General features: G+C 40.5%; 1 protein-coding gene across 1 annotated transcript in view; it reads right to left on the reverse strand.

The window, feature by feature from the left end:
- Positions 1 to 335: 335 nt before the first annotated feature.
- The window catches only part of LOC115632639 (protein bric-a-brac 2), a 40,625-nt gene continuing 28,491 nt past the window's right edge, over positions 336 to 12,469 (reverse strand). The window contains exons 3-5 of the mRNA XM_030529869.1: positions 3,432 to 3,498; positions 2,806 to 3,242; positions 336 to 2,121 (exon numbers count right to left, since the gene is read on the reverse strand). Coding sequence (XP_030385729.1) covers positions 1,228 to 2,121; positions 2,806 to 3,242; positions 3,432 to 3,498 — 1,398 coding nt within the window. The 3' untranslated portion in view covers positions 336 to 1,227. The remainder of the gene's footprint in view (positions 2,122 to 2,805; positions 3,243 to 3,431; positions 3,499 to 12,469) is intronic.

Genomic DNA, 12,469 nt, shown 5'->3' on the forward strand with positions numbered 1-12,469 from the left:
CCGGGACCTGCAGTCGAGAGCTGAGTTGAGTCGAGTCGAGAATCAGTGTAAAGTGATGTGTTAAGCTGTTAAGTGCCCAAGTAATTGTTTTCTTTCGGCTTCCATTCATTTGGGGGTTAACGTGGGCAGCGTGGCAGCCTGGCAGCTTTCACTTGCCACTTGCCATTTGACCTTGAGCCGGAGCCGGAGCCGGCGCCGGATGTTGTAGGCTAAATAATTCACACTGTTGCCGCCCACCCAACCATAAGTATACCAGAAAGTACACGTTGTTTGTATTTGCATTTACGTTAAGGTTTACTTTTATTTGTATTTTTATTTATATTTGTTGTATGTTCTTTGTATAATTTAGGTTTAACTAAAACTAATTTAATGCGTTGTCGTAATACTCGTACATATGGGAATTAAATTATGTGTAACCTGCCTATGCAATTCTATTCTCGACATCAAACTAAACAATAAGTGTGAATTATATCGTACTCTATAAAGAAGTATTTAGTATATAGTGTATGCTTGTATGTATGTATGTTTGTATTTATGTATTGGGCTGGATTGGGGGTGTATAGTATTGTTTTAATCGCTGCTTTACATATTCCTAGTATGTATTTCTAGTTGTGCGATGTTATCGAATGTCTACACTAACAGCAACGCCTATAGCTATCGAAATCTTTACACTATTTACATAGAAGTAGGTGTACATACACACTTATATTATATGTGTTTATAACCAATGTAAAAATATTTAATTGTAATTGTATGTTAATTGTGCCGATGCATTCTTTAACTCTGTGTGTGTGTGTGTGCGTGTGTGTATCTGTGAATGTTCATTTGTGCAATAATTCTTTCTGTTTTTTATTTTTACATATGTATTCTATAAGCTGCACCATGAAGAGAGGAAATAAATAACAGGCGAGATCCTATCCTTACAGGAAAGTTCTGAAGTGTATTTCTATATTTATATGTGAGTGGGAGCGTGTGTGTGTATGGGTGTGTGGATGTGTGTGACGGATCTAAGATTACGCGTGGAAACTGACGTTGCAACCTAAGTTTAGGTCTAAGCATAAAACCCATAAGCAACTTAAACACTAAGAGCGGGCTTAACACTAAACGTTGGGGATAAAATAGCAGTCAAATGCTGATGTGTCCTTCACAAGGACCACCGCATTGCCTCTCTCTCTCTCTCACTTCTCTCTCTCTCTCTTTCTCTGTATTTTAAATCTTGGCTTGGACTTAATCTTCGTGTGGCACATCGGCGGCCTGTTGCTGCTCCAGCTTAATCTTCATCAGGGGGGATTCGCGGACCGTAGTCGCAGCATCGGCGCTGGCGAAGAGTTCACTCATGTCCTGACCCGGAAAAAAGTCCTCAAAACGAGGACTTTTACTCACCGACTTCTGCAGCAGCCCATTGGCAATGGCCTCGAAATCGAAGCCAGCGGGCAAGCTCTCAAGAAAACGCTTGTTATACGCATAGTTGGAGAGCTCCTTGTGCTTGGGATAGTGCGAATAGGGGGAGGCAGCGCCAGGACGATTCATGGACGCACCATGAATTCGTTCATGCATGCTTGCAGATTTGCTGCCTGCCGACGAAGATGAACCGCGTGACTGGTTCCCATACTGCCGTGCCTGCATCGCATCCTTCAGTTCACGCTCTCGTGACAGGTCGCGTGAATAACTCGCCGCACTGGGATGCAGGGGAGCGCCAGCGCTGCCGGAGCTGCCCGAACCCCTCATATGCGACGCCTGCTGTGTGGGCATAACATTCAGACCGGGCAGATTCATTAGCCCCAGGGCGCTTAGATCGGGCAAGTTCTCCGAGCCGCGACGCTCGTTCTGCTGATGCTTGGCAGCGGCAACGGCAGCCGCCGCAGTCACCTGATCCTCGATCTCGGAGCGCTGCAGATAGGCCGGCGACTTGTACATGTTCAAGGACTGGGCGATGGGCGATTGCTGTTGCTGTTGCTGCGACAGTATCTGGCGACGCAACGTCTCCGTCATCGAAGAGAGCGTGCTATTAGTATCGGGAGGAGCAAGTGCAGCATTCTGGGCCACCATTTTGGCCGCCGAATGATACCCATTTGCAGCTGCGGAAGCGGCCGAGTTTCCTGCGCCAGCTCCAAAGTGCGGCTGGGGATGAGAAAGAAATGGGAGAAAAAAGGGAGAAAATATTAAGAATTTGTACGATAACTTAATGCCTTAGCAGACAAATTGCTCTCGAAGTCTAATTTCTTAGTACACAGAAGGTAGTATAATAATGAATTAATATCAAAACATCAATTAATTATCAAAAGACTATCAGCGAAGCTGCTGTATTGGTCTGTTTTCGGCTTTTCGATAAAGTTTTGACTATAAAATAGACTTTGAAATTAATGATATAAATATTTATCCTGCTCTGCAAATATATTATTAGCCAACATAAAGATAATATTGAAATGAATAAGGTATCTGAATAGTATCAAAAAATCGGAATAGTAAATATAAATATATGTCTTCCTCCATTAATATACACTTGGAAACATTTTTTATACAATTCGTCTAACTTTCGAACGTCAAGTATGAAAAGTAAATCAATCATAGAATAAGTTAATGTGCTTTCTCCAGTGAACCTGTAGACAACTTTATTTTCTGTATTTGCTATCGAGAAATGCTTTGAAAAACTTATTCAAAGGTAATCAATAAATTCAAAACTAAGCCCAAGGCGGCCCATGGTTCTTAGGAAGCTTCTATGACGTTGAACGTACAAGTACCTAGTTTTGTGTCTCATATTTGTAAGCCAAATGATTATAGTATTGTAATAAAGCAATTACTTACGCCATGTGCCTGTCCATTGGCATACTGATGGGCCGCTGCGCCAATGTCCTCTTTGATTTCGCGATAGTCACGGAACACGACGGCCTTAATCACCGAGCGAATCAGCTCCTCCGGCCACATGCCGAGCAGAATGCGCTGCGGACGACCGCGGGCCTTGGGCCGCGGATCGGTGCCGCCGTCGAGGGAGGGGCCCAGCATATTATGCACACGATTCGCATAGAGGACAAATGTCGGGTAGGGTATGTCGTATTTTCGCGCGGCCTGCGATAGAGAGAGACCCTCCTTGAGAACGCTGAAAATGGCTTCGGCCATGGCTTCCGGCCGCCAGGACTTCAACGGACCGCGCTCACGAAACCTGAGCTGTTGCACCAAATTCTGTTGGTTGGTGTTCCAGCACTTCTGCCACATGGACTGCAATTGGTACTGATAGCTGTCTGCTGGTTTGGCGAGAAGTCAAAAGCGGAAAGGAATTCTATGCTTAGTACTTAGTTCGTATTCAACAAACAAATATGTATATGTATGCTAATTAGTTGGGCGCCAACATGTGGAAATTGTTTTGCATTGTGGTTGTGTTGTTTGGCTGGGTGCTTTTTTGTGTGTTAAATCTAATCCGCCTTGTCACTTACCTGCCACAGATGTGCCCGTCGTGGCTCCCATCCAGCCGTGTCCGCCACTGCTCTCAATCATTTTGGCCTGCAAATGGGTAAGAAGTGAAGTAAAGTCGTTTTAGCGAACTGTCAACCACAGAGAATGCCTGACAACCTGACATTACAGCACAAAATGTTGCCCATTAAAATTTATTGAAGCCATAAATGTGGTTGTGCATATCGGTGGGCAAAAGCCACATAAAATTAGAATACAACTACTATTCCTATTCGTATTCGTATTCGCATTCGCAATCGAGTATATAACATCTATATAAACGAACACTTTATGCTCATTCTTATTGTCTTTCCAGCCCGGGTCTTTGGCATGTTGTCGTCGAGAGTGAGATCAGCTCAAAATTCAAACAGTTATTTATTTATTGCTAGTATATGTAGTGCTAGATATAGTATATGTATGTATATAGAGGAGGTCGGTCCGCTTTTAGTATTTATTAAAAACTGCCCCAACTGCCGCAGGACAGCATAATCAGTACCCTTGCCACGCTTGTTTAACTTTTTTTCTCTGCTTTTCTTTGCCTTTTTTCTACCCCATTTTGTGGGCTATACACCGGGGCATAGAAAAAGTTAAATTAATGTTGCTTCGAGTGACCAGCATGGCTAGTGACGTCCAGCCTGGATGCCAGTTGCAGCCTATGAGTCACTCAGTCTCTCTGTCTATGCCGACCACTTGACTAATGCAGCTCTCAACAGGGCCTATGCTAGACATGCATTTAATATGCGTCTATGGGGTGCAATGGTCTCACAACAAACCTAATATTCCACAAATCATGTGAACCAACAGCATAAGATTAAAGTAGGAGAAGTGGTAGCTCACAGGTATAATGCATTAATAATTGCGAAATGGAAAGAGGCACATCAGAATGGAATTAGTAATATCTATTTTAATTTCTTGGCCACATAAATATGCCAAGGATAAGAGAAAACGCTTCGTAAATCGCTTAGAAATGGGCAAAGAGCGTCGGTTAATTAATTCTGCCATACCGGTGGCTGAATCACGCTTTTTTGTGCCGCTTTTTCCAGCAAAGTGTTATTTGCATTCGTTTAAGTGATTTAGAGCTATTGGAGGTCTAGCATAAATCGCTCCCCACAAAAATTTGTAAGACTGATAATAATTAGAACCATGCGATTCTTTCTATCAACCTTAACATTCAAGGCGGTTCGATTTAAATCACTAACAGCAACTCGGATATAAAGCCATTAGATCTAATGAGTGGAGACTCAATTCAAAAACCAACTCCAACATTCCCTTCAGTCTAAGATATTGTTCGCGGCGTTAGAAAAGGTCTCTTTTAGCTCCTCGTTTAGTTCAAAATAACCCCTTCGTAAATGTAATACAGTGTCTCCTTGGATTCCTTACTTAAATAAATGTACGTATATTTGTAATTTCCACAGAAACAGATATTTTCTAAAAAAAATAAGAGTTTTAGGAGCTGAGTTTAATAAAAACTCAGTCAGTAAGAATCGCTCTAATATTTTAGGCAAAAAAACCAACAGTTTCTCATCCAAATACTACAGTTTTTCCCCCTTATTGGTTGACTCACAGATTCGTAGAAATATTGTACTGGAGAGGGCTCACCACATTCTTAAGATATGCATAAGAGATCTCCTGAAATCGTATATAAATGCGTCCATATTTTGGAACGAAAACTGAAGAGACGAGCTTGAAGAAAACTCAGTCGGGCGCTGTAGGGAAACAATTTAGTATTTCGGTGGAAACAGGCAGCTTCTTACTATGAATAAAATATATTTTAATAAGCACTTACACACACAAATGTATGTACATTAATTTATGTATAAGTATGTATGTATATGTATATGTATATAGTATGTATGAAGCGATATAAAATGTTGTGCTCTGCGCCAACAAAAGAGTTTAATTAATTATATTTTCAGTTCTCGAGCGAGCAGCAACAAAAACAAATGCTACAACAACAACAACGGCAACAGCAACAATGTTCTCTACAAAAACATAAATTTGAGCGTGCGTGGCGCATTCAACTTTCTTTCAACTCATTTAATTTAATTTGAGGCGCTTCGCTGCCGCCGCTGCCGCCACCGCCGTCGCCAGCGCCAGCGCTCTTGATGACTACAAGTCGCTCTTGCTGGTTGTTGTTACTGCTGCTGTTGTTGTTGCTGGTGTTGTTGCTCCATCGTCACTTGGTATTTGCCACTTCCTTCTCATCCGACTCGTTCGCTATCCGTAGTCCCTCAACCCTCAATCCCCGCCTGCCTGCTGGCTTGCCAATTACTCATCGAGCGCACGCCCCATTCACATAATAATTTATTTAATTAACTTTTCCGCTGCTACAAATTTCTATAAAAATCTATTGATTTTTTTGAACAGCAGCAACGACGACGGCGACGACGACTTGGTTGGGTAAGCTGATTGCTTCTTCTTGTTGTTGTTGTTGCTGTTTGTGTTTTTGTTTTTGAATTTAATACATTTGGTTTTCTATTTTCCTTCCATAGTTGCTGCATAGTGCTATACCCTTTCCAAATATATTTCTATATCTATATATATATATATATGTATTTATATATGTTATATATAGAGGGGGGGTGTGTGTATTAGAAATGAATTCTTACCCCGTGTCTGTGGCAGTAATAAAATATAAATTTATAGCACACAGCCCCACACTTGCATCATTTCGATTCATGGGAAAGGGATTCGAATCGTACTTTGCTTTCAACACAGCCTTTAAGTCTTGACTGTTACAACAACAACAACAACAACAACGGCAGCAACAATAATGTTCAGGTCGTCGCTACAAAACCCGTTGGAGTCTAATGCAATTTTAATTTTATTTTTCAAGTGCGCACATAAACTCGACGCCACACCACACCATCACTTTACACCACTCTGCCACAAAAATATGTATAAACTACAACCGCCTTGGCGCCTGCCAACCTTCCTGGCTCCTTTCCCCCAACTCCTTGCAGCTCCTTAGGATAACGCGCCCAACCCCTTCGGTTTGTTGCCTTAGAAGTTCTGCGCTATATTTTTTTGTTCGCTGTACATTTCTTATATTATATGTATAACACTTTATTTATTATTCATTTTCGATTCGTGCTTTACCGTCAGACAGCGCTCACCGCCAGCGTCTCAAGTTAGTTATATTTCTCGTGTCTGCCTGCAACTTTTGCCACCGCAGCCCCCTTACTATTTCTTCTACCACTGCCATAAACCCATCTCCTCCTCCTCCTCCTCCCCCTCCCCTTCCTAGATCGACGCCTGCATTCGTTGTCGGTTTATTTCCGTACTTCCTTGAATGGCTCTGCGCGCCTGATGTTGCCAATGAGAATAAGGATATTTAAGCACTCATTGCACAATGCGTGAATCCAACAGTGAGTGGCCATTTAACTGAATTGCGCCGCCAACTTCTAGAATTTCCAATTCATATTCGTTCATTTGCCTCTATAATTCAATATATTTGTAAATTGTACCCCCGACTTTGCTTAGACTTTGTTAAAGCTCTTATGTATAGTAAAAATTATTATTAAAATTGTTGAACTCTTTGTTTTCAATTATTATGCAGCCTTTTCTATGTAAATAAACCCGACCTATTTACACCTGTGTCTCTGTTATCTTTCTTTAAAAAAAAAATAAATTAAATAAATAACTTTCATGTTTAATATTTAACATTCCTTTTTATTTTATTTTTTTAATATTAATATTTTGTTATATTCAAATTCAAGAAATTCCTTTAATATTTGTAAGTTTCGTTTGAAAATGTTCCTACCTTCACGTATGCTTCAAATATCTGTCTTAGGGAATGAGTAAAATTTTTTACTTTCTGTTTTGCGTTTCTTGAAAATATTTCCACCTATGCTCTAAATATCTGTCTAAAGGGATGAGTACAAAATTAATTTTCTGTTTTGTGCCTTTCTTTGTTATTTGAAAGAAACTTTGCGTGGCACTTTTATGGTGCGATTATAAATCTTATCAGCACGTTTTCTATGTAATATAATTTATCATGTTGGCCGCAATTCAAAAATTCATGTTATATCCTTAAACGTATACTTGTAAGACGAACAAATAGTCCCTCCATCCATCCCTCTCCGTCCGCCCCGACAAGTCAGTAAAAGTTGCGCATTTTGCAGAGTCAGCCGGAAACCCAAACGAATGCAGCACACTTTTGCGCGTGGTCGGAACTTAAACTTATTTACTTATACATATATTCGTATGTGTATGTGTGTGTGTGTGTATGTGTGTGTGTAGACAGTACTGTGGTGGTAAATAGAGGTACCAAAAATACAAAAACTAAATATTTAATAGTATTTGATTGCACGAATTTCATATAAAATTTGCATATTGGCCCCAATGAATTATTCATGAAATAATGTGAAAAACGCATTTTGCGTGAAACAAGAACCGGAGGCACTGAAGCAACGACGACGACGACGACGACGGCGACGACGACTACGACACTCGGAACATAAGTCAAAGTAGGTGCAGAACTTCCCTCCCAGGAGTTGGTTGCAACATTACGACTGCTTCCTTTCTATAAGCAATAGCAGTGCGGAATAAACTGAAGAATAAAAAATTTCAAAAAAAAAAAAAAAAAACGAAAAATAAAAAGAAAATCCAAGCAAAAACAATTGAACGGCAAATGGAAATTGCTACAATTTTCAGAAGGAGTATAGTTGGCTGCCTCGTCCGATGTTGGTGTTGACTGCCCGTGTAAGCCACGGCAATTACAACAAAACTACAAACAGCAGTAGCAGCAACAACAAACAGCTAAACTAATTGTAGTAATAATAAAGCTAAGTGCGAGTGCATGACGCTTGCGCGCTTTATATACATACAGATACATATATAAATATATATACTCATATGTATATATGTATATAAATATATATACATATGTAGATGTGTGTGTGCAATGAAAGTTTTGTTTTATTTAGCTTGCAACAGCAACAGCAACAGCAGCAGCAACAATTGTACTCACAACAATGCCAACAATAATTTAAATGCAATAAATAATTATACGCCAAGAGTGCTGAGTGCAGCGTTCATTGGGGTGTTTCGTTGTTTGTTGTTTTTATTATTATTACAATTTTTGTTGTTACTTCTAGGTATTGCCCACGGTGGCGTTGGTTGTACCTTACCTTCCCCCGCCACCTGCCACTACTGACAACTTTGTACAGCAAAGAAAAAAAAAAAAAAGCTGTTTACGTGCCTGCGCCCTTCTTGGCCGAGTTGCGAAAACACGAATAAATATTTCTGCACAATTTCCAGAAAGAAATTTCAAGAAATTGCTGGTTAGAGTAGAGCAGATTAGAGTAGAGGCTATAGAATGTGTTCAAAGCTTCTCTACATTTCGTTTCTGATCGAATGTTTCCAAAAGGAAAGAATAATTATATTTTTTGTTTAGCAATTAAATTTCATTCGAATGAAAAGTATAAGGTGCTTTACAAAGTAAGCATGGCTTTTCAAAATATCTATATCTTCAGAATGCTGGGTAATTGTTAGTTAGTTACATCTTTTATCGACATTCCAATTTAATTACAATCGCATAAAGAGAAGCACAAAGCGACACTGATTGTGTGATCAACGATTGTTTAGAAATAAGCATTCCAAAGATATCATTGAGGTGTCTAAGAACGGCTTATGGGCTAGTGTATTATTGTGACTGGTGATCCTGAAATGTGGTTTATGTTGTTGTTTTGAAGCATGTATTTGGTGCACCTCTTAGCCGGATAACTATTTCAAATCGGTATGATATCTTAGGAACGTTTTACCTTTCTAACCAAAGCGAAATACAGAACAGATCTGGTTCAAGTGTAATTCGACCCTTTCTCCTGGTGTATAATTTGCATTATTATATATTTTCGAAATACTATTTATTTATTTTATTTTTGATATTAGTTTTCGCAATTAAAAATATATTTCAAGCCACTGTTCTGAAGCACTTTATATACGTGTCCTTTCGTTTTGTTTGCCACTGTCTGATATCAGACGACAAGTCAACAAGAAAAACAACGACAGTAGCACATTGTAGTTATTACTTACAATTTTCTTGGGTATGGTTCTAAAACTTTTGCCAATGGCCTCTGTAATAATAACGTTGAACGAAAGTTGGGCGGAAAAAACTCACTAACCCAATACTACCGCAAGGTTTTTCAAATTTGTGTCTATTCTACCTTACTGAAGAGGGAAAGGTAGGTAAGAGAATGTTTCCCTTTCTGAAATCGAGAATGAGGCAATGAAATATCGTCAGCTTTCTAGTATATATGCTCAGCTAGTATTTTTTTCTGGTGATTCACAGATGGACTACATAGCTACAGAGTGTGAAAAAGGCTGCAAACAATCATTAAATATTAAACTTGTATGGGCCGCCCACAATGGCAACTGTCAGACCCATTCATAGACAACGCGTCATTATAAATGTGAGTGCAAATCTCAAAAGTTTAAATAAACATTGTGACTGTGAAAGAAAAACCCGCCGCAGGACATACAAGGAGCAGCCATCCGCAAACATACAGAACCGGGCTGAAAGGAAAAGAGCGCTTGTCAAAACATGTAATACACATTTTTTATGAATTACATATTATGTTTGACACGAGCACTAAAAAACAAAACTGAAGGACATCCAAACAATGACAGGGTTGCTGACATTTTGGGCAGAGCCGACAGCTGAAGTCAGCTATTGTGGTCAAAGACAGAAGCTTCTCTTTTTAGTCAAATTGATATATAATTCCATATTTGTGACTTAATGAGCGACACATTTTTGTGCAGCCCGGAATCAACTTTGGGGATTGCTACTTTTCGAGAAGTGTTGGAAACTCGAAAACATTCTTCATTATTTTTTTGGAACCATCATAATTTGAGAAGGTTGAATAGTCATATCCGCCCGTCTGTCTGTATGAACGCAGATAACTTTTAAGCCATAAAAGCTACGGACATCAATCTTGGTATGTTGACTCATCTCAAAGCATTACTTTATGCAGTTATCATAGGAGCTATTGGTGGAAATATCACTCTTAGTAGCAGACTTGTCTGTTTGGAAAGTAATCGCGAGAAAGTTTATTGTGCTGAAGGAACGATCAGTGCAGATAACTATTTTGCTTATTTATTTTGTCCTGTCCATTAAAAGTGACGCTCCTTTATTCAGGAAGAGAGTACGAGACTATAAAAACAATCTAAAGTAAAGTAAAGTCAGAAAAAATGCAGATCGAAAGACCAATTTGATTTTTTCTTCGAGCTAGGCTGTGCCGGACATGGATATGCGGCAGTCGAAGCAACTCAAAGGCTTTTCCAGCACGCACATAAGAACTGCAGTGTTAGCCACACACGCACACCCATTTGCTGACTGACTGACTGACTGACTGCATGACTGACTAACTGCACCTACAATTGCAAAAGAGGGAGGCATGTGTATGCACGCCCTTAGAATAATATTTAATATTTAGAGAGACATAAATATAAAATGAGCGTCGCCATGTTACTTAGGAAATTCTGAAAGGTAACACAACTTTTTCGCAGGCCCAGGCAGGCAGGCAGGCCGGTAGGCCGGCAGGCCGGCAGCCACAAAAAGAGGGGGTGAATGGGGTGGTCGGTCGTGTGTGGAGGCATAAAGGAAGAATTACAGCTAATATCGGTTTGATATAGTAGGCGGCTAGTGAGTGGTTGGTGCCCACAACCACTCACAATCAGTCGTTCATAGGTGCGCCACATTTTTCGTTTACTTTACTATTGGAGCACTTTCGAGGCGCTGCCCCGGTGGGTCAAACTGCAACTACATAAATACACCATAGGTATGTGTGTGTGTGTGTGTATGTTGGAGCCATGGCACGCTTTTCTTTGCTTTTGGGTGTGCGCGCTCAGAGTTTTCTATTAGATACTCCGGGGAGTAAAGGCAGCCCGAGCCAACCAGCCAACCTGCCAGCCAGCCAGCCAGCCAACTCATTTCGAACTGAGCCGCTGCATCTAGCGTCAAGCATCGGAAGGGAGCGGTAAGGGGCCAGGGTCGTTTGGTGGGTCGGTTGTAGGTCGCTTGATCTGAAACTGACGTTGCGCGCTCGCCGTTACCTCTGATGTTGCAGTAGCGCCATCCGAATTCTTATAAAATATGCAGGTGCTGTGTAATTTCTTATTTAAAATGCCATTAAATTTTTTGAATAGCATTTGGCTATGTATGAGAAAGAGAGCGTGGGACAGGGACGGACGGAGAGTGTGAGAGGGAGAGAGCATATGTTAGTGTATCTAAAACATAGAACCATAGACCCTGCTGCTGCTGCACTCACGTCGGAACGCGTGCTGGGTAAATAAACGGCTGAGGCACAGTCGAGCCTGCCACACACACACACACACACACACACACACATATCCATGCACAGACTTCCATACACATGTGTGTTGCACACAGGTTAGACAAATACGTACGGCGACGCGGTCTCTATGAGGCATACTCGTACATATAGGCGTCCAAGCAGCCCCACTCAGCTCTGATGTTGCAAACTTTGCTGCTGCTGTTTGAGTTGCTGGGGCTATGGGGAGCAAGTTGTTGTTATTAGAGTGCCTAGTCGGGGTAGGCTCAGTAGCCACGGCTTTCAAACATTTTTAAATGCATATTTTATTCCATGACAGACGGACGTTTATCTATGCATTAGACGCATAAATGCATGAAAAAGTTAAGCACCACCCCCACACTTTGAGAAACGTGCAACGCTACAAGAATTTGAGAAGCGTGCTACAAAAATGATGCTCCGAAATTACTCAAACAAATTGGCATTTGCATTTTTCAAAATGCACTCAAACAAACTGCAGCTATTTCATTCCTAACAGCAGGTATAATCGTGTTCAATAGTTGCAGAAGTCAGAAAATATTTGTTCCTACATCCTGCATTCAGAACAAGATTTGCTGAACACTTTTTGTAATTACCTGTATTATGAAAAAAGAAATGATGTTGTTTTAAATTTATAATTGCATTTGAAATATTGCCGAAAGAAATCAGAACAGCCCTTACAAATTCTTAAAATAGTATGGATATTCGAA

This window comes from Scaptodrosophila lebanonensis, unplaced genomic scaffold (genome assembly GCF_003285725.1).
Source record: "Scaptodrosophila lebanonensis strain 11010-0011.00,11010-0021.00 unplaced genomic scaffold, SlebRS2 tig00001415-arrow-pilon, whole genome shotgun sequence".
NCBI classification, from domain to species: Eukaryota; Metazoa; Arthropoda; class Insecta; order Diptera; family Drosophilidae; genus Scaptodrosophila; species Scaptodrosophila lebanonensis.